A 20,706-nucleotide genomic window follows, 5' to 3' on the forward strand; every position below is an offset into this window, starting at 1 on the left:
ATGATGACGATGATGATGACGACGATGATGATGATGATGACGACGACGATCATGACGATGATGATGGTGGTGGTGGTGGTGGTGGTGGTGGTAATGAATAAATGTATACTACTACTACTAATAATAATAATAATAATAATAACACTAATAATAATAACAATAATAATAATAATAACAGCGGTACGACTAACGGCCACGGACACAAACATCTTCAGTCTTTCTTGGAGTAATGGTTTTTTAAGGATTACCTTCACTGTTGGTCGATCACTGTGGATGGATGGATGAACGAACGTGTGAATGAACGAACCAACGAACGAATGAATGAACCAATGAATGAACGAACCAACGAACGAATGAACGAACCAACGAATAAACAGAGGTAGGAATGAATGATCAAATAAAAGAAAAAACTGGATGAGTTCACGAGATAAAATAAATAAACGAAATGACTAAACGAACAATCTGGTAAACAAACTAGTAAATGAATGAATTAGTAAAGATAATATTATCACACATTAACGTGAAAATGTCAACAAAAATGTAAAAATAATAATCATCCATGTAACATAAAACATTTGAATACAAGGTTGACGGTGTGAATACAAATTTCCTGCCTGTCAAAATGTTCTCGCTCGTTTGAACGGATGATTTTTATCACAAAACATCGTCCCAGAATGACGAATATCTCAGTATTTGTCACTAACATTCTCATTATATTCTTCAAAATTTGTGTGTATGTGTGTGTCACTGTCTTTCTATGTGTGTCTTCTTTCCATGTGTGTGTGTGTGCGTGTGTGTATGTGTGTGTGCGCGTGTTTGCGTGTGTGTAAATTTAATCTAACCAGTAGCAACAACAAAAAACGCTTTCTTAATCACATTAAAGTACAACATCACAAAAACAACAGCAACAGCAACAACAACACTACAACAACACAACAACACAACAACAACACCACAACGACAACACAACAACAACAACACAACAACAACACAACAACAACACAACAACAACTACAAAACCTTGGATCTTTTTTGAAAATATGCGCTATAAGGTTTTTCAAGTCCAAACTGTAACGCTGGTTGATTGGTGGATAGGAACCTCTGTTGTTGTTGTTGACGTTGTGGTTGTTGTTGTTGTTGTGGTTGTTGTTGTTGTGGTTATGGTTGTTGTTTTTGTGGTGTTATGTGTGTTGTTGTGTCGTCTTTACATTGCATAATTGTATTGTTGTTGACTGTTGTAACGTTACAAAAATATCGCGATAGTGTAGTGGTTAAGGTGCCTGGCGAAGGTGTTGCAGTGACTGCGTTCGAGAGTAAGAAAATCCACGATAATCGCATGCATTAATGTATACGCATTTGTAAATACTTCCTTTGTGTCTACAAAATAAATTGGAAAAAATGTTTTATTCACACATTCATTCCTTCGTTCATTCTTGCATTCATTCGTTCATTCCTTCATTGATTGATTCATTGATTGATTTATTGATTGATTCATCCATCCATTCATTTATTCACCTGACTATCTTCATTACTAGAACTTTCAGGCTCTCTGCTTCAAACTAAATTAAAAACATATTAATAAAAAGATAATTATTAGTTTGTTCGTTTAATCATACATTCATCCGTTTATCTATTTATTTATTTATTCATTCATTCATCATTTATTCATTCATTCATTTATTCATTCATTTTTTCTTTGTTTCATTCATTCATTTATTCTTCAACCCATTCATCCATCCGTCTCAAACTGACCGCATGTTTCAGAGTGGTCAACTCATACAGAACACATCCCATTGACCAGATGTCACTGTATAATTAATTATGAATAAATTATTATAATCATGAATAAATTATTATTATAAAAACTGATACATACACTCACACAGACACACACGCACGCACACATACAAACAAACACATCTCCATTCTATATTTCGACATTTCCAAATTGAATATTTCTCCATCTGGGGTTGGGTGAATACCATATTGGCATTTACAAAAATTGTTAAATTGCTACTGTAGTAACAAAAGTAGTAGTAGCAGCAGTAGCAGCAGTGGCAGCTTCAGCAGTAGTGATGAAAATAGTAGTAGCTAGCTATAGTAGTAGCTGTAGTAGAAGTAGTAGTAGTGGTAGTAGTAGAAGTAGCCGATAGTAGTAGTAGTAGTTGTTATAGTAGAAGTAGTAGTAGTAGTAGTAGTAGTAGTGTTGGTGGTAGTAGTGGTAGTAGTAGTAATGGTAGTGGTAGTAGTAGCAGTAGTAGTGGTGGTGGTAGTAGTAGCAGTAGTGGTGGTGGTGGTAGTAGTAGTAGTAGTAGTAGTAATAGTGGTAGTAGTAGTTGTTAGTAGTTTTAATAGTAGTAGTAGTAGTAGTAGCGGTGGTGGTGGTAGTAGTAGCAGTAGTGGTGGTGGTGGTGGTAGTAGTAGTAGTGGTAGGAAAAAGAATAAAAATAATAATTTGTCACGTGATGAACCTTTTGTTGTTGTAGGGTTTATTCTCGACGATTTCTGGCGACAGATAGTACGGTGTTCCAATGCACGTGCGAGCAAGTTCGGATGTACTGGTGTGTGTAGCGTGCGTGTGTGTGCGTGTGTGTGTGTGTGTCCTGTAAAAATACTTTTTTAATGAAAAAGTTGAAGGTCTTATAAATATGAAGAGAATATAAATGGAAGGAATGGCATTTAAATAGGAGATAAATTAAAAAAATCAATGACACACACAAACATACAAAAAATATAAGTATACAAAACATGAACGTTCAAAACAAAAACATAAACATACAAAACATAAACATACAAAACATAAACATACAAATCAAAAACATAAACACAGAGCACTGTTTAAACGTTGATACCTGTTAAGTAGCTTGGCTATGCCGAAATCACCCAGCTTTATTACACCTTGCTTGGTTAAGAAAATATTCTGTTGGATGTATTTAGTATTTTTGGTAACAATAATGACATAAACAATAATGACATCAACAATAATGACGTCAACAAAGAAAATGTCAGCCAGAAAAATTACATAAAAAAACAGTTACATCAACAAAATTGATTGATACATTAACTTTAATAACGATGATGATGATGACGACGATAATGGTGACGATGATGACGATGATGATGATGATGACGATGATGACGACGATGACGATGATGATTATGGTGATGATACCTGAGATTTGATATCTCTGTGAAGAATTTTCTGGTCATGTATATGCTTAACTGCGAGACACAATTGTATGAACCAATCTAATATCTTGAATGTGTGTGTGTTTGTTGTGTGTGTTTGTGTGTGTGTGTCATGTGTGTGTGTATGTTTATGTCGTCTGTAAAGGTGTGTTTATGTTTTGTGTGTGTCATGTGTATGTGTGTGTGTGTGTTATGTGTGTGTGTGTGTTTATGTCGTCTGTGTGTGTGTTTATGTTTTGTGTGTGTGTGCTGTGTGTGTGTTGTGTTTGTTTTGAAGACGATGAAGACGATGACAATGATGATATGATGATGGTGATGATGATTGGAAAAGACTAAACTAAAGTTATATAAATATCAAGATGATATCTCGTTCATTTGCATATCACAGTCCTTTCCAGTTAATTTGCATGGTTGACATCCATGTAACATTTATGACATACGTATGTTTGTAGCTACACGCACACAAAAATGTATATACACTGCATGTTTTATACATCTTTCGGACAAAATTTTATGTTTAAATTGTTGATATACATCGTTTAGAAAAAATTGATTTCAAAAGCTGTGAAAATAGTCTGTACAAGTGAAATGAATCTTTAAAATGTGTGCAGGATGAATTTTGAAATTTTTGCTGTTTTTTGTTTTTGTTGTTGTTGCTGTTTGTTTTTGTAAATATTTAAGCATGCATGATTGCATGTAAACTTAAGTATGTTTGTATGCAAACGCGAGTCTGTTCCTATGTAAATGTATTTTTGTATGTTTGTTTGTACGTGTTTGTTTTCCTTCTATAAAAGTTTGTTTGTATGTGAATGTATGCATGTTTTTATGTAAATGTATAAATGTTTGTATGTGAATGTTTATCTGTGTGGATATGTTTGTTTGTATGTTAATTGAATGATTGTTTGTGTGTAAATGTAAGTTTTTTGTATGTAAATGTATGTTTGTCTAAATGTGTAGGTTTGTATGTATGTTTGTATGTGAATATATACATGTTGGTATATAAATATATGTGTGTTTGTGTGTGTATGTTTGTTTGTGTGTGCATGGATGTGTGTGTGTTTGCGTATACGTATGTTTGCGTATACGTGTTTGTATGTTTGTTTGTTTGTATGTTTGTTTGTATGTGTACAATTGTGTGTTAATGTATGCTGTTTGTTTGTAGCAAAAAAATAATAAAGTCACCTGATTTTGTGAAAAGAGTACGCCTTTCTGAGCCACAATTTTGTTGTGTAAGTCTCCTGGGAAGAAAATGTCATCATCGTCGTCGTCGTTATCATCATCATCATCTTCTTCGTCATCATCATCTTCATCAACATCATCTTTTTCATCTTCTTCGTCATCATTTACGTCATCGTCGTCATCAAAATATTAAATACAAAAAACTTTAAAAAAAATATTTCTAATAAGTATCGTCATTATCATGTTAACATTATCATAGTCATTATTCAAACTTAGAAGGATTAAGTTTAAGACACGTAGAGTCAGATCAAGCGATAATTGAAGAAAGACATAGAGATAGATTATGAAGAAACACTGACTAGTGAAAGAAAAATTATTAATAATACGAGGTAGTTCAGAAGTATAGAGTATAAATAGAAGAGGGCCAAGGATAGAACCCTGAGGTTCCGCCAAAAGTAAGAGTAGAAGAGATAGAAGTAGAATTATTAAGAACAACAGAAAAAAAACGAATAGATATATAAGAAGAAAACCAAGATTGGCAAGAATCAGTAATATTAAAAAAAGGATCTAGCAGCCTCAAGAGGTATAGTATGATTAACAGTATCAAAAGCAGAGGAAAAGTCAAGAGCAAGAAGAAGAGTAAGATTACTATTGTCACCAGAGAGAATGATTTCATTATGAATTTAGAGTAAAAAAGTTTCAGCACTGTGAGCAGGTCTGAAATCAGATTGAGATACAGGTAGCAAGGAGTTAGAGTTTAAAAAAGATGACAATTGATTATAAACTACATTTTCTATTATTTTAGAGAGGAAAGTAATATTAGTAGCAGGTCTACAGTTAGATAAAGAGGAATAAAACAGTTTGATAATTAAATATTATGTAGATAAAATAGTTTGTTTTATAAAAAACTCGCGCGCACAAATAATCACCATCGTCGTCGTCATCGTCTTCATTTTCACCATCATTTCATCAGCATCATCATCGTCATTACACATTTATCACTATGATAAACATCATTCATGCCATTGCCATCATCCTCATAAACGACATTATCATAAACATCCTCACGGTAGACAACATCTTCAACATCTTTAACACCTTCATCATCGCCACAGGGAAGTATGCATATATTCAAATTTGTACGTCCCATGCGAACTGAAGGTAAGTAACTTTATCAAAAATTGCTTGAAAGAGCAAGAAAAAATCTAAATAAACGAAACCAGACTAGAAAAAACAAAACGAGACGATACGAGACGATAAAGCTGTTTTTAAGAGAAACTAGAACTATAAAGTAGCGTTTATTAATTTTTTGTTTTGCCATCCTTTAGGTTTACTGGGATAATGTAGCTTGTTGTTATGTGATGTGGTTGTAGGTTTTGTGGCTAATGCTGAGGCTGTGAAGTTGTAGCTGCGGCTGTAACTGCTGTTGTGGTTGTAGTAGCATTAATTGTGGCTGTAGCTGTGGTTGTAGCTAAATTTGTTGTTGTAATTGTAACGGTGATTGTAGTTTATTTGTTGTTTTTGATGTTTGACTGCAGTTGTTGCTGTAGAAGAAGTTGTATTTGTGGCTGTGAATGTGGCTGCAGTTTTAAATGTAACTGTGGTTGTGGTTGCAGTAGTAGTTGTGGCTGTAGTTACCTCTGATCTTAATTGTAGTTATTTTTAAGAGGAGCATATGCTGCTCTGAGCGCAGACTAAAAAAAGCATGACGCATATTTTAAGGCATTCGATATCTTGTTTATTTTTTTTTATCCTAAGGAAAGATGTTGCTAAAGTAGGCATGGTTGTTTTTACGGTTGTTTGTTTGGTTGAAATGACGTCATAGTTGCTAAAAATAAATAAATATACATGTGGTTTCGTGTAGCAGGAAATGAAACATATGAAACAATGAAAATTAAAAATATACCTTTATTATAATCACTATTATTATTAACCGCTGTCATTGCATTCAATATCTTGCATACCATCATCATCGCCGTCATTATTATTTTCATTATTGTTATTATTATTATTATTAATTTTGCATGTACCCACCTCCTTCACAGTAATCCATTATAATGAATAGCATGCTGGAGACTTTGGATGGAGAAAAAAAAACGTTAAATTAATTAAACGGATAAATGATTAATAATTTCGGAATAATTTTCAAATTTTCTCGAATAATAATAACAACAACAACAACAAAAATTATAATAATTATTATTATTATTATTATAAAATATTAATGTTATGAATAAAAAATACTAAATCACAACCCTCAGAGTGTTCAATGTAACTGACGATATTTTGATGATTGAGTTTTGCGAGACACGTTACCTGTATTATTATTATTATTATTATTATTATTATTAGAAAAGTACTAGTAGTAGTAGTAGTAGTAGTAGTAGTAGTAGTAGTAGTAGTAGTAGTAGTAGTAGTAGTAGTAGTAGTAGTAGTAGTAGTAGTAGTAGTAGTAGTAGTAGTAGTAGTAGTAGTAGTAGTAGTAGTAGAATCAGTATTAGTAGCAGTAGTAGCAGCAGTAGCAGCAATACTAGTAATAATAGTATCGATATTTTTTTATTGATTTTTTTTTGATTGCTTGGAATAAATTGCAAAAAATGTTTCATAATACCACACCTCTTTCCTCGCTTCCTCTTGCTCTTTGTTTGACATCTTAATTAATGAAAATAAGTTCAACAATTATGTTAATATAAGACTAAAATCACAGAATTAACAAGAGAATTAATAATAGTACTAACAATACTAATAGAAGGTAATAATGCTAATAAAAAGTATTTATCAGATTGATAAATAAGTAAAAATTGCTAATTTCGGTTGTTGTATAAAGTTACAGACTAATTGCGCTTCAAATAAAGGGCAATCGTCCCAGAAAAAAGTCATGATTTATGCATTGTATACCTAGAAGTTAATGAACTTTTAGACTTAATGATATCATTTGGTAAATAACTATAATCTTTGTGAATAAATTATGATAATATAAACAAACTTTTTTCATATTTATTTCTTTCATAACGAAACACTTTTCACTAATTTTATGCTTGACGACGAAAGCTGAACCGAACGAGCCTTCTCCGATTTTTTTCAAAGTTTTGTATTTCTCCATATTGTCGTTTTCAAAGAATTTCTATTAATTAATTCTTCAACTAAATACTCAATAAAATACTTGTATTTATAATTAGTTGATTAAATTTATAATTAATAGGTTAAATTATGTTTTTAAAAACGATTTTCATTGAGTAATTTTATAAATTTTTAGCCCAACTTGCATTAACTAAAAACGGCACTTTTCAGAGGTCTTAAAATGAAAAAAAGATGTTAATAACAAAATATTATTACTAAATAATATATATATATCCAAATTTTCAAAATTTTTTTTATTATAAATTAAGAAACTTATTAAAAAATTTAGCGTGCAGTTAATAAGCACGAGATATATATATTTTTCGGTTAAGACAACAATGTCTCAATGTATGTATGCATAGCATTTTAACACACAAAAAACATGATCAAATCATTGTTTTTATCACAGATAATTGGTAAATCCGACATATAAAAGAACATTTTATTTATTAAAAGTTAACGACTTCTAAAATATTGCGTTTAATTAACTATTTAAAAACATTGAGTTTTGTTGCTAAGGTGGTTGCTACGTATGCCATAACAGGTGCTCTCAATGAATAAGTAAGATCGACTTTCTTTTTTTTCTTGAAAAACATAAAGAATAATAATTATGGTAATAAAATATTAAAGATAATAGTATTAATAATTTGTTTAAATTTCTTTTCGTAGCAACGAGAAACATTGGATGTGGTAAGCGAGTTTTATTTGCATTTTAAACCGGCCACTCCAACAGCAAAACCAGGTGCCTTGACCATCTAGCCGCTCATAGATAGTGTTATATTATATAATGTTAATAAATGAAACATAAGATGTAATCACTGCAATCAATCATTCAACGTTAAATGAAAGGCATTCGATTTCACATTCAGAAAAAAAAGAATGTCACAATCATGGTACAATATCTTTGGTAACATGAAACATTTATTAGATCCACTGTCTTTGTTTAATTTAGGTTTTATTTTTCCACAGAAATATTGGAATATACAACAAACCAGGGCAGGTTGGTTAAAAATAGATTTGCAATGAAAAGTATTTTCTTTTAAAATATTAAAAAACACACCAATTACAAGTTTTGATACAGCTCTAAGTGTCAATAAATATTCAAAAAAGTTGCTGGGCAGCTCATGAATATGTAAAACATAGCTGTTATATCATCGGTAAGCTTAGTCATTGGTCCGTTCAGTTAGCTTGCTGATGACTCAACAGCTGGGGTGTATAAGTTTAAGTGATTCTATTCATTTGCAATATTCTCGTTGCATGCATAAAATTTATTAGGTAATTTCAACTGTGTTTCAAAGTTACAAAAATGTAGCATTAATATATTTGATATAGATAGATATATGCATATATATGCAATATATATATATGTATATATATATATATATATAATATTACTATATTTTGTAATAAAGTAGATTGAAACAAACACCATTGAACAGTTTAGTAGAAGACCACGTGTTACACATTCGTTACGCGTTCATCCGCTGAAAATGCACTTCTGCAAGAAATGTGGAACCATAATGCAGACTCCAGAAGAGTCAAACAAGAGTTTTGCCTTATGCTATAACAGCAAATGTGGCCACACAGAGCCTATTGAAGCAAGCTGCCAGGAGACGACATACGAACTCCTTTACAACACTCAACAGATCACTAACAAAAAAAACGACAATGAGGAGTACAACAGAGTACTGGGTCCAACAATTGAACGTCAATGTTCATTCTGCAGATATAGGCTAGCGGCCTATTTCACGAGACAGATGAGGTCTGCAGATGAAGGACAATCTGTCTTTTATACGTGTTTAAATTGCAAGCGAGTTGAACGAGAAGATTCGTAATTTTTTTTGTACTACTTGTTTTGGTTTTTGAATAAAATTAACAATTTAACTGAGGGTGACTGGTTGATCAAGTTGTTTATTGTATCATTTAATACATTTACATGTATAATCGTTTTGAAATTTACAGACTCATACGTTTTCGTTATCACGTTTAAATGTTCAAAAATATGAAGTCGTACGCGTTTCTTTGTTAAGATTTAAATGTAATTTTATTTATTTAGTTGAAGAATGAAAATCATCTGTAGAAACATTGTAGAAGACACTACATATGTAGAATAAATGTTAGGTAGTTGACAAGATTCGATACTGTAGCGTTTTTCTAAACTCCGGGCTTTCGATTCAATGGTTTTATTAAACTTTTCCTAAAGCTTCAGTTTACTTTTATACCAAATAAAAGCTTAAGTTTTTTCTGCAGTATCATATCTTGTTTTAATAATTTTAATAGTTAGTTTAATTAATAATTAAATAGTCTTTTCATTTTTAAAAAATTTGATTATACTTTTTTGCAATTTATTATAATTACGATGAAGTTTGTTTTAAAGGAAAACGAAAAGACAAGAGATTGGTGTGATTATGCATTTGTCATGGTTAGTAAAAAAAACTTAAAATGAAAATAGTAATAATAACAGATAGCAAAGCAAATAAAATATTAATAAACAAATTATTAAATTTTGGCAAGTGAGTGCACATGATTAAGAAGTTGAAAATACTTTAATATATAAATTGATATTAAATTTTAATAAAAAAAAACCCTTAAACTCAACTCTATCATATTTTTTATACAAATTCCAATGACTTATTTATGTGTTAATAAGTTGTTTTGTCTTCAATTCAATTGCAGGCACTGTTCTAGGATTATGCCTAAATTTTTATAAATGCTAAGTTCTAATTGCAATAATTTTTTTGTTTAATAAAATATTGTGTTATTAAAAACCAAAGAACCAAATTAATTTAAAATTAACTCAAATAGCCTACAGTTTCAATAGGCAATGTCGGCCAGTTAACAATTGACTTATTGATTTCATCGTTACAAGCTCCATTAGTTGGCCACTTGTCGTCTGATTGTGTTGTTCCTGTGGTTGGTAGGGATGCGTTCGACTTGAATTCCAACTTATTAACTACTTCGTTAGATGGTTGGCTATAGATAGTTATTTTTTATTTATTAATTAATATTAATATAATTAATTAATTAATTTAATACTTATTAAATTATTGATTTTTTAATTTTTCAGTTCATGAATGTGAGAAGCACAAATTGGTTATATTACAGCAACGATCTCCTATTATAAAAGTATGGTAAATTTTTTTGTAATTTATTTTAATTGTTTATTTTTATTTGTTTTTTAATTTATTTATTAAAATTAATTTTAATTTTTTTTAGAAATTCTTTGTTGAAATCAATCTGAAATGTAACAGAATAAGTTAATCATTCACTTTCACATTCATTTCTTTTAAACTGGTCGCATTGAATTAATTTTGTTGGAAATATAATCTGCAAATCTAAATAAAATAAAATAAATATAATCTAAATAAAACAAAATAAATTATAAATTAAAATGGATAAGTTACAAAGAAAAATTTTACAGAGAAGACAGCAAAGATTTATAGATGAGTTAACAAAATGGATCAAAGATATGAAATTCCCACATGTCATTGTGTACACGAGTGTTTTGGCCTGTGAAAGAATTGATTCTCAGCTATATGGGTCCGTGAGTTTCCTGTGAAAAATATTTAAATGTTGGATAATTTTTTCTTAGTTTTTGATGGCGAGTTTTAAATATGCAAAATTTGTTGATGAAATTTAAATATGTAAGAAAAGTTTGATGGTATGAATGATACTTTGAAGTAGCTTTTTATAAGTAGCTTTTTTTATTTGTAAATATTTTAAAAAAAAATTAAAATCATATTGAAATGTGTTAATTGTATAAAATAATTTTTTAGAATCAAATAAAAATCTTGTTTTTGACAAATGTGGGAAATGTAAGTCTTGAGACTAATACCAAATGATTTTTTCAAACCACAGACCCCAGTGTAGATTCATGTCAACTAACAACAACACGCATTTGAACATGGAACGACTAGCAGAAATTTTTCCATGTTTAGAGACTCGACAAGACATCGTTGCAGTTGCAGATGGTGCTGCAGTCAATCAACCATACATTCCTGGCAGTGGGATCACCAAGAAGCTTCTTTATAAATTGTAAGATGACGTTTGTTACAATTAACTGTTATACTTCAACATTTAATAGTAGAATGTGTTCCATTGCCTACTGACTATTTTCAATATTTTTAATGCTTTTCAAACCTTATATCCAGTTAACATTTTACACATCTACTTGGCTTTCAAACTTCAAGTTGTACATAAATTTACTTGACATTTGGCTTCCACTTAAATTTTCTTACAGATGGCAGCTTACATTACATTTATTTCAGCAATACATTCAAAACATTTATTAATTCACAAACTCACAGAAAAGCATTAAATTCCTATGCACACAAGCTCACTTACACACACACACAGTAACAATGAGAACATTGAATCAGTTGTGTTGTTGAGATTCAGCTATGAGGCAGACAACATACCAGATGCTGTTGAGCTTTTCAATCTCACCAATACATATTTCAATTGGATCGATGTAAGTTGCTATTTTCAAGTTGTGAACTACTACCTTTATATATGATTTATATTTTTTATATTAATTTTCTTGTTTGCTAACAAGCTGCTAGCAATGCTCTACCTGTAAGATTTTTTGTCTACCATGTATGCACTCAATAAAATTTGACAGATATTTAAATCTGACCAACAAGTTGTTTTTGATTTAATAATTTTCACCCTTTTGGATGACCAACCACAATAAAACTTACCAAAAAAATGATATGCCGTCACAACAAACAGAAACACCAAATATCTTGGTTCAAACACACACAACACATAATACAACTCATATGTACACATCAAATTCACAGCCAGAAAACATGAAGATGCCTCCATCGTGGAGTCTGTTGTTTGGCAGTCATTTTGATCAAATCATCTACCAATAATCATGTTCATGTATGTGTATAGCTGTGTGAACTTTACTCACATTCTGACAGAACTATTGACTGAACACCAATTTTTGTATATGTGTATTTTCTATTTAACATGAGAAGTGCTTTTAAAAAAGAAACGAGTATGTGGTTGGTATAATTGCTGAAAAACTGTCTGTTTTTCGTAAAAAAATAAATAAAAACGATAATAAATTATTTTATTGCAAACATTCTAACTTCAAACAAATCACAAGGGAAACATTTTTGTTTGGTTTCTTTGATAACTGACAAGCCAGCCTGTTCAACTAGGCCCAAATAATTTTCTCTTGTTCTGACGTAACTGCTGTCCAGTTTATCAAACTCTGCATTCATGCTTACATTCTCTTTGAAAATTATTAAGCCATCAGCTGTAAGGGCTAATCTGCATTTTTGAAAAAATGATACCAGGTCATCATCTGTTAGATGGCCAAGTACCCACTGGCACCAGATAACATCATATTTGTAGGGTTCAGGTTGAAAATCTTGCAGACCACTGCAAATGCAATTAGGAACACGACTCATTTCATCACCTATGTATTCTGGGGCCTGGTCCAAGAAGTGCTGACAAAGTTCTAACATGTCAACTTGCTTGAAGAGAGGTAGGAGGAGTCGTTTTGTTACTCTGCCTATCCCAGCACCACAGTCTAGGGCATAATTTGTGTTTGTTTTGGAAACTGGTGACTGCAATAAATGTTTAACAATTTCATTTGTGAATTTAAAAACATTTAATTAAATTAAGAAAAGTTTTAAACAATTTAATTGTTAAAACAAAACATTACATTTAGTTAGATTAGTTAGGCAGGTGAAAGCATAAAATTGTGATTGAATTAAAATAAAATTAATGGGGAAAATGTTGCGAAAATGTGGAGTGGACCTGGATGAACTGTTTGAGGAACTTGATGGACTCGCCAATATCGACACTAGACACATGGCTCAACCCGCCAAGCATGCCGTCAACTGTGGCAGGAACCGAGTCCCAGTACTTTTTGCCGTTCTCGTAGAAATTTGCGAGGTCACACCATAATAAATTAGAATCAGACATTTTACTTGTAAAAACTATAAAAAAAATCAGGAGAATTTAGTTTATTTTAGCCTTTAGTTTAGAATTATTTAAAATTCAAAAGTTGAACACGATATTTTACATTAACTTTTAAGAAACATGGGATACGATGGTTAAGAGGTTACTACAAAAAATTTTTACAAGAGGAATTGAAATATATCATTCAAACTTAGATAAAATAAAACAACCAAGCTTAGGAAATATTTTTTGTTGTAAAATCACTTTAATTTATTAATATTTGTATTTTAATTAAATAAATTTTTTACAAAATAAAAACACTAAACTCCGGGTAAACTTCTAGCAAAAAAATATTTAGTTTCGAATTAACTTTTAAATTTGAAAAAGTGTTGATGCAATTTTTAGCGAGTGTCGTAACTTACGTCTGCAAGCTACGAAAAATTTGTGTGAAGTTTTTTCTCACAGGTTTGTATTTCTTAAGAATATCTAGCTTAATGCTGTTCAATTTATTCAATTTTATTAATTTTTTACTTCTTTAACGCAAGTCATTTGCTGATTGAAGCTAGTAAAAAAAACATACTATGCTGACTAGACTAAAATTAAAATAGCAAAATTTCTTTTTGAAAAGAAAAAATTAAGGCAATTAAAATTAAGCTAATTTGAACTTGGACCAACATGGCCTGTTCACAATGTTTTTTAAGTTGCTTAGTGACTAACCAGTTTAGTTAGTGACAAATGAAACAACAATATGAGATATAATAATAAAGTCCTAATTAATGTTAATTTCTGAACCAAAAAATACTAATAGAATACACTGTCTTAATAATTAATATTTATTATTTAATAATAATGATCAAAATGAAAACTAATTCAAGTTTAAAACAAGTCGTTTTTCTCTGTCATGTCATCATTCAAATATTTAATTTTTAATTCTATGTGTATGTTTTATTTAATAATAGTTGTTAAACTAATTGTCAATAGTATAATTAACTAATATCTAATATTAAAAATGCTCTGTGTTGTGTATTCAGTTTATTCCATGGTGAATGAACTTTAAAATATTTATAGGCATGTATCAGGTATATATATATATATATATATATATACATATATATATATATATAATTTATTAATAATACTATAGTGTATATTATATATTAAGATATACATTGCATTATATAGTGTATAGCTTAAAATCTATATACATAAAAATATATATCGTTATTATGTTATATTGTTATCATTATAACTTTAGTTATTATTAATGTTGTTATAGTACTCTATTTGAGATGCAAAATGATGAACATTAAAGAGCTTACACGCTTAAAGTTGGGAAATTGTAAATAAGTAAGTTACACTACAGACAACAGTCACAGTTACAATTAGTTACACATACTAAAGTCCAAAGTTTTGTTTGTGTGATAATCTAATTATTATAATTAAAGAACTGATAAATAGCATTATATACAAGATGTATGTGTGTGTGGTGTGTGTGTGTAAGTTTATATATAAATATATATATATAAATAAATATATATATGTGTGTGAGTGTGTGTGTGTGTGTGTGTGTGTGTGTTTGTAAAGTTTTTAGATATATGTTCAAAGCATTGTATGTGAGGTGTGTTTAAATATGTAACAATGGATTCCATTTAAAACTGTCTAGAGCTGAACAATGGTATACAATTTCACTTATTTTGTAGTTAAGTTACTGTTCAGTGATGTTGTTATCTAATCAGTAATTAATTTAAGTGATTTGTTTACAATTCAGCTATTGATTAGTTTAGAATTTAATTAATTAATTCATTTATTTATTATTTAAATAATTAAATTTAAACGGTTTTGCAAATTTTAAGAGTTTAACACTTGGAAGAAATGTATGAACAAAATGTTTCATCATAGCCAGACATTTACAAGTGGCTATAACATCATACATTCTATATAATAATGGATTGCTCTGATAAAGGTTAAATTTGTCTGATAAATTATTTAAACTATTTCATTGAATATTAAAAAAAATTGAAAGTCAATTTCTTTCAACATCATCAATTTATTGTTTTAAATAAATATCTATTTAATTTTTAATAATTTAAATATACAAAACTATTCTCAAATGCAGTTATTGTGGCCAGTGATTTAGGAAACTTGCTGTCCATGTTTGAGCAAGGTTTATACTTTTTTCTCCATTATATGAAGTTTTTTTTATTTATTTATTTTCAACTTTTTTTTATAACTCGAAAAGTCAAAATTAGATATCAAATAATTCACACATCTGTGTATGTATGTGTACAAAACTACATACAATACACAAGATTCTTTATGCATTTGAACCAGTCTTAATTGTTAGTTAGGACAGTATTCTGAGATGTGGCATCTCTACCACTTTAGCCAGCAAGTCAACTACATTTATTTACATTGCTTATCTTTTGTTGTTGTTTAAATGAATGTGAAACACGTTGTTACAGTTGGACCTCTAATTGAATCAGTGAACAGTTCATCAAGTCATGTTTTCATTGACAACAAAAACATCGACATCACATCAAGCAATGACAACAACATCACATCAATAGCTGATGCTGTCGCACTACCTGCTGACATTAACATCGCATCACCACCAAACGACAGTTTGTTACATAGCATCACATCATTTGATACTACTTCCAATTTTAATGTAGTAGCTAATTACAATGATGAGGTCGCCATATTTCAACATGATCTTGCTTATGATGATGTCTGTGTAGATGAGTGTGTTATTTATGATTTTGAGACTGAAACTGGCGGTGATTTTTCTAGACTGGATGCAAGTTTACAACCAGAAAACACTGTTAATGATGATCAAAGTTGTTTAAATGACTCATTCGATGAAATTTATCTTTTGAATTGCAAGAATTCATCCCATGTAGATGACATCAACGCTGATAATCATATCAATAATGAGAGGGTTGTGATCGCTTGTGATGTGACTGACATCACAGAAGCTGCTGACATAAACAGTCGACATCATTCTAACTCACGGCATCGACATTTCGAAGGAAGTTTCATGAATAGTGATGAAGACGATGATGATGATTTGTTGCCTTGTCACGCTCGACATCAACAACAACTGCAACAAAACCAACGATCTCAACAAGATGTGATGAAACTACAACAAGATCCAACGCAAGAACAACATCTAGCACCATCACAACCACAAATGCAGACGATGGCGCCACTTTCACCGCAGTCCTGCAACTTCGGACGTGGAATTGAATCGGCCATTCGTCTGAAGAAGGGTGGAAGATTTCAAGGCCGAGGTCGTAGCTGCTGTCTGAACAACAATAATGACGCCATTATCGACAACAACAACATCAACAACAACCACAACAACAACAACAATGATGACGCCACCAAGCCTACCGTCAACAACCACAACAACTTCACAGATAAAAGCTCAATCAGGCGGCAGCAGTACAACACCTTACGACGCAAGTGCAGCAGCAGCAATAGCAGCAACAACAACAACGTCACCAGACGACAAAACTACCAGAAGAAATCTGAACAAGAGCCAGTAAACGTCAACATACATCAAAACTACTACTACAACAATATATTCGAAGACGACGCTGAAGATGGCTCCCAAAAATACATCGATAAGATACCAACCTACTACACCGCACTGTCAAGACCTACCAGAGGGATCGTCAGGAACATCAGGATCAACATCTCCGACCTGGATTTTCCGGAAGATGATGATGGGAGCAGTTTAATGTGTGTCGATGATAACATCCTGTTAGATAAGGTTGACTGGGGTACATTGTTGATTGGGCACTTTTTCAAGGATTGTCTATTCATAAGAGAATTTTTTTATTAAAATTAATTTTATTCTTGTTATGGATTGATTGATTGATTGATTGGAAGAATATTTGATCGATTGATTGGTTGATTGATTGATTGATTGATTTATTGATTGATTGTTATTAGAATTTTCATTTGACCAAAAGTTTTTCCAGCTTGAAATTTTTGCTTTGCATATGAATTGACTTCTTGGATGAAACTTTTTTGAAATCTGTACCCAATAGATTGTTCTTTCTAGAAAGTACATATAGTGTTGATAATGATAGTGTTGATGATGATGATGATACGATAACGGTGACGACGATGATGAAGAAGAAAAATATGATGATGATGATGATGATGAAGAAGAAGAAGATGATGACGATGATAATTATGACGAAAATAATAAAATCTAAGAACGCATATAAATTTGTAACCTCCCTAGATACCTGCCTACCACAGTTGCTTCACAAACAGCACGAAATACGACGTGAATGACCTCAGCGTCAACAATAACAACAATTACATCAACAACAACAACAACAATTACATCATCAACAACAACAACAATTACATCAACAACAACAACAATTACATCAACAACAACAACAATTACATCAACAACAATAGATGCATTTATAGCAACAGTTATGGCAACCATGACTTCACATTCACCTCAGGTCCTGATTATGACTCATACAACAACGACAACAACAACAATAGTTATAACGATATCACCTGCAATGACTGTGACGAGTCTAGTAATAATAATAATAACAACAACAACAACAAAGTCAGTATTGATAACGATCATCTTTTCAACGACATCTCAACCCATAGTATGCGTGATAAAGTCGACAACACTCACAACATAAGCAACTCTAAAAGCATGCTCGCATCTAATGTAATTTATAACAACAACAACAATAATAATCATAACAATAATAATCATAATAATAATAATGAAGGGGTCTGTTTTTTGGACAACGAAGGTCCTGAGTCCAGATTTGAGTCAAAGTCTAAAAGGTCAAAAAACATACACTTGGTTTTTTTCACTGATATCTTTTTCTTCTTCTTTTTCTTCTTCTTCTTCTTATTATTATTATTATTTGATTTGTTAATATTTTCAAGTTTTATTATACAATTGCTATCTTACTTAACTTGTATTCGTTTCCATTTAGATCCGCAACGATTGAATGTCGAAACGAATTTGGACTTGAAGAAAATAAAGTATGAACACACACTCACTCACGCACACACACATACACGCACACACACTCGCACGCACACACGCACACACTTGCCCATCGTCACACACACTCACTCATACACACACTCGAACAAACATATTCTCTATACTTTATTGTTAAACATAACTTTACTATATATATTCATATTATACTATATTTTATTATATTATGCTATATTAATATTATATTATATTATTTTTTTTCATGGTAGATGGATAGAAAGATAGTGCATATAGGCAGGATACCACGAAGCTGGAGTACTGATAAGTTGAAGAAAATGTTTGAGGAGTATGGGCCTATCGTTGAATGTTCTGTACACTTTAGAGATATCGGGTTGGTTGGTTGGTTGGCTGGTTTATTGGTTGGTTGGTTGGTTGGCTGTTTGGTTGGTTGGTTGGGTGGTTGGTTGGTTGGTCAGTTGGCTGGCTGGCTGGTTGGTTGGTTTGCTGGTTGGTGGCTTAATTCTATAAACTAAATTCTATGTACATGTTTATACAAACATTTATGAGTGATGTAACTGACAAATGATGATGATGATACATAATGAAACTTTTTTTTATTTCTTGGGCTCTTTTGTTTATGATCTTTGGTATCAATATCGGTTGCAGATGTTAATGTAATTAAATGATGCGCGCTATGAGTATTTCTTATGCTTGTGTGTGTGTGTGTTTATTTCTGTGTGTGTGTTTATTTGTGTGTGTGCGCGCGCGTTAGCAGTGACATTAATAAATTACTCGAACAAATAATCACTGTGGAATTTTAAATTGAATAAATAATGTAAAATATTTTTTCATGATATCTTAATTTCTGCACCCCACATAGCGACAATTACGGCTTTGTAACATTTAGAAATGTAGAAGGTGCCTTTAAAGCTATTGAAAGTGAGAGTTCATCTCCATTCTTATCGTTGATTTTGTTGTTATTGTTGTTGTCGTTGTTGTTGTTGCTGCTGCTGTTTTCGTTGTTGTTGTTGATATCATATTCCTTCTTGTGATGCTGTTTTCATTGTTATTCTTCTAGCTGCCTTTAGTTTTTTTGAGTCATCTGTTACAATCAGTTTGTTTATTTCTTTGTTAATGGTAACGTCTTGTTATTATTATTATTATTATTATTGTTATTATTGTTACTTTATAATAATTAATAATAATAAAAATAATAAAATATTTTCCTCCACCAGATGGCCACAAGTTACCTGGATGTGAACGCCTGGATATATGCCTTGGAGGAAGGAGGAAGTTTTGTAGGCAGGATTATACGGATTTAGGTCATTTAATTACATTTATTAATTTGAATAAATTAATAATTAACTTAACTAATTAATTAATTACGAAATTTATTGGCAATTATCTTAATTTATTTGTTTATAATGGATTTTATTTAGTTAGAGGTATGAATTACAAATGTGAAATTCAATCCCTCTATGCACTTTGTATATGGTAGTTGGGATCCGCTCGCATTCGAAGCCGGTCACTTAGACTCAAGAATACATCAATTCGACGTGCTATTTTATAGCTACTTATTCTGTATTTATTATGTTTGTATGTACATTTTTATACATTTTGTATGAAAAATGTGTTTTTTTTTATTGTATTTTTCCAAGTACTTTTTCAGTTGTTGGATCTTGCTATAAAATAATATGTAAGATGTTATTAGATCTTATTGTTATTAAAAATAATAGTATAATATTAATTAATTAATAATTATAAATATGATTGACTGATGGACAGATGGAAACATGCAAGTGAAGGAGGAGTTCGTGCCCGGAGTTCTCAAGTCGGAAAAGAGCTTTGAAGAACTTCTAAGAGAGGCCACGAAGAATAGATAATGATGGTGGTGACGGTGGTGGTGATGATGGTGACGAGTGTTAAAATGATAATGGTGATGAAGAAGATGATGATGGTGATGATGAAGAAGATGATGAGGATGGTGACGATGATGGTGATGATGATAAAGAAGATGGAAATAAAGATGATGATGGTGATGAGATGATGGGAAATATCGTGATGGAAAAAGGAATGATGTTGATGAAGACGACGACGCGTTTTTGTTTCTTTGACATTTAGCTAAACCTTTTATGATGTAAGGAAGTATTTTTTTAAATTTTGATAATTATGTATGACGCTTGCCTAACTTCTTCATACATTTCAATACAAATCTACACTGTCTGTCTGTCTCTCTGTCTGTCTGTATTTCTGACAAAAATTCTTATTTCAAACAACTACATACATTTGATTCGAAA

The 20,706-nt window shown here is 31.0% G+C and overlaps 5 protein-coding genes across 5 annotated transcripts; 3 read left to right on the forward strand and 2 right to left on the reverse strand.

Moving 5' to 3' along the window:
- Positions 1-188: 188 nt before the first annotated feature.
- Positions 189-7,471, reverse strand: HELRODRAFT_150398 (hypothetical protein; the record flags this gene model as incomplete). The annotated part of the gene is made up of 12 exons (XM_009014727.1): positions 189-267; positions 1,021-1,101; positions 1,516-1,559; positions 1,753-1,807; positions 2,472-2,558; positions 2,853-2,920; positions 3,173-3,256; positions 4,372-4,427; positions 6,403-6,444; positions 6,624-6,684; positions 6,985-7,020; positions 7,355-7,471. Coding segments are annotated over 12 exons (810 nt in total), but the record flags the coding sequence as incomplete, so codon positions are not given.
- A 1,507-nt stretch (positions 7,472-8,978) lies between these two features.
- On the forward strand, positions 8,979-9,323 carry HELRODRAFT_73994 (hypothetical protein; the record flags this gene model as incomplete). Its single annotated transcript, XM_009014728.1, has 1 exon — positions 8,979-9,323. One exon carries the CDS (start codon positions 8,979-8,981, stop codon positions 9,321-9,323), a length of 345 nt encoding a protein of 114 aa, XP_009012976.1.
- A 970-nt stretch (positions 9,324-10,293) lies between these two features.
- Positions 10,294-12,365, forward strand: HELRODRAFT_74476 (hypothetical protein; the record flags this gene model as incomplete). The annotated part of the gene is made up of 6 exons (XM_009014729.1): positions 10,294-10,456; positions 10,556-10,614; positions 10,910-11,028; positions 11,347-11,523; positions 11,845-11,980; positions 12,291-12,365. Coding segments are annotated over 6 exons (729 nt in total), but the record flags the coding sequence as incomplete, so codon positions are not given.
- A 71-nt stretch (positions 12,366-12,436) lies between these two features.
- Positions 12,437-13,563, reverse strand: HELRODRAFT_185381 (hypothetical protein). Its single transcript, XM_009014730.1, has 2 exons — positions 13,264-13,563; positions 12,437-13,070 (listed from the first exon to the last, which is right to left on the reverse strand). Exons 1-2 carry the CDS (start codon positions 13,429-13,431, stop codon positions 12,564-12,566), a joined length of 675 nt encoding a protein of 224 aa, XP_009012978.1. The 5' UTR covers positions 13,432-13,563; the 3' UTR covers positions 12,437-12,563.
- A 1,788-nt stretch (positions 13,564-15,351) lies between these two features.
- Positions 15,352-20,292, forward strand: HELRODRAFT_168879 (hypothetical protein; the record flags this gene model as incomplete). The annotated part of the gene is made up of 7 exons (XM_009014731.1): positions 15,352-15,370; positions 15,524-15,571; positions 15,870-17,182; positions 17,663-18,010; positions 18,679-18,775; positions 19,645-19,731; positions 20,195-20,292. 7 exons carry the CDS (start codon positions 15,352-15,354, stop codon positions 20,290-20,292), a joined length of 2,010 nt encoding a protein of 669 aa, XP_009012979.1.
- Positions 20,293-20,706: the final 414 nt, after the last annotated feature.

The sequence above is a fragment of the Helobdella robusta genome (genome assembly GCF_000326865.2).
Source record: "Helobdella robusta unplaced genomic scaffold HELROscaffold_14, whole genome shotgun sequence".
Lineage (NCBI taxonomy): Eukaryota > Metazoa > Annelida > Clitellata > Rhynchobdellida > Glossiphoniidae > Helobdella > Helobdella robusta.

Excerpts from the sequence above, each read along its gene's own strand:
- HELRODRAFT_185381 (XM_009014730.1), bottom strand. The coding sequence starts at position 13,431 with ATGTCTGATTCTAATTTATTATGGTGTGACCTCGCAAATTTCTACGAG. Across the intron at positions 13,071-13,263 it reads TCCTCAAACAGTTCATCCAG|TCACCAGTTTCCAAAACAAA; the intron begins GTCCACTCCACA and ends CATTTATTGCAG.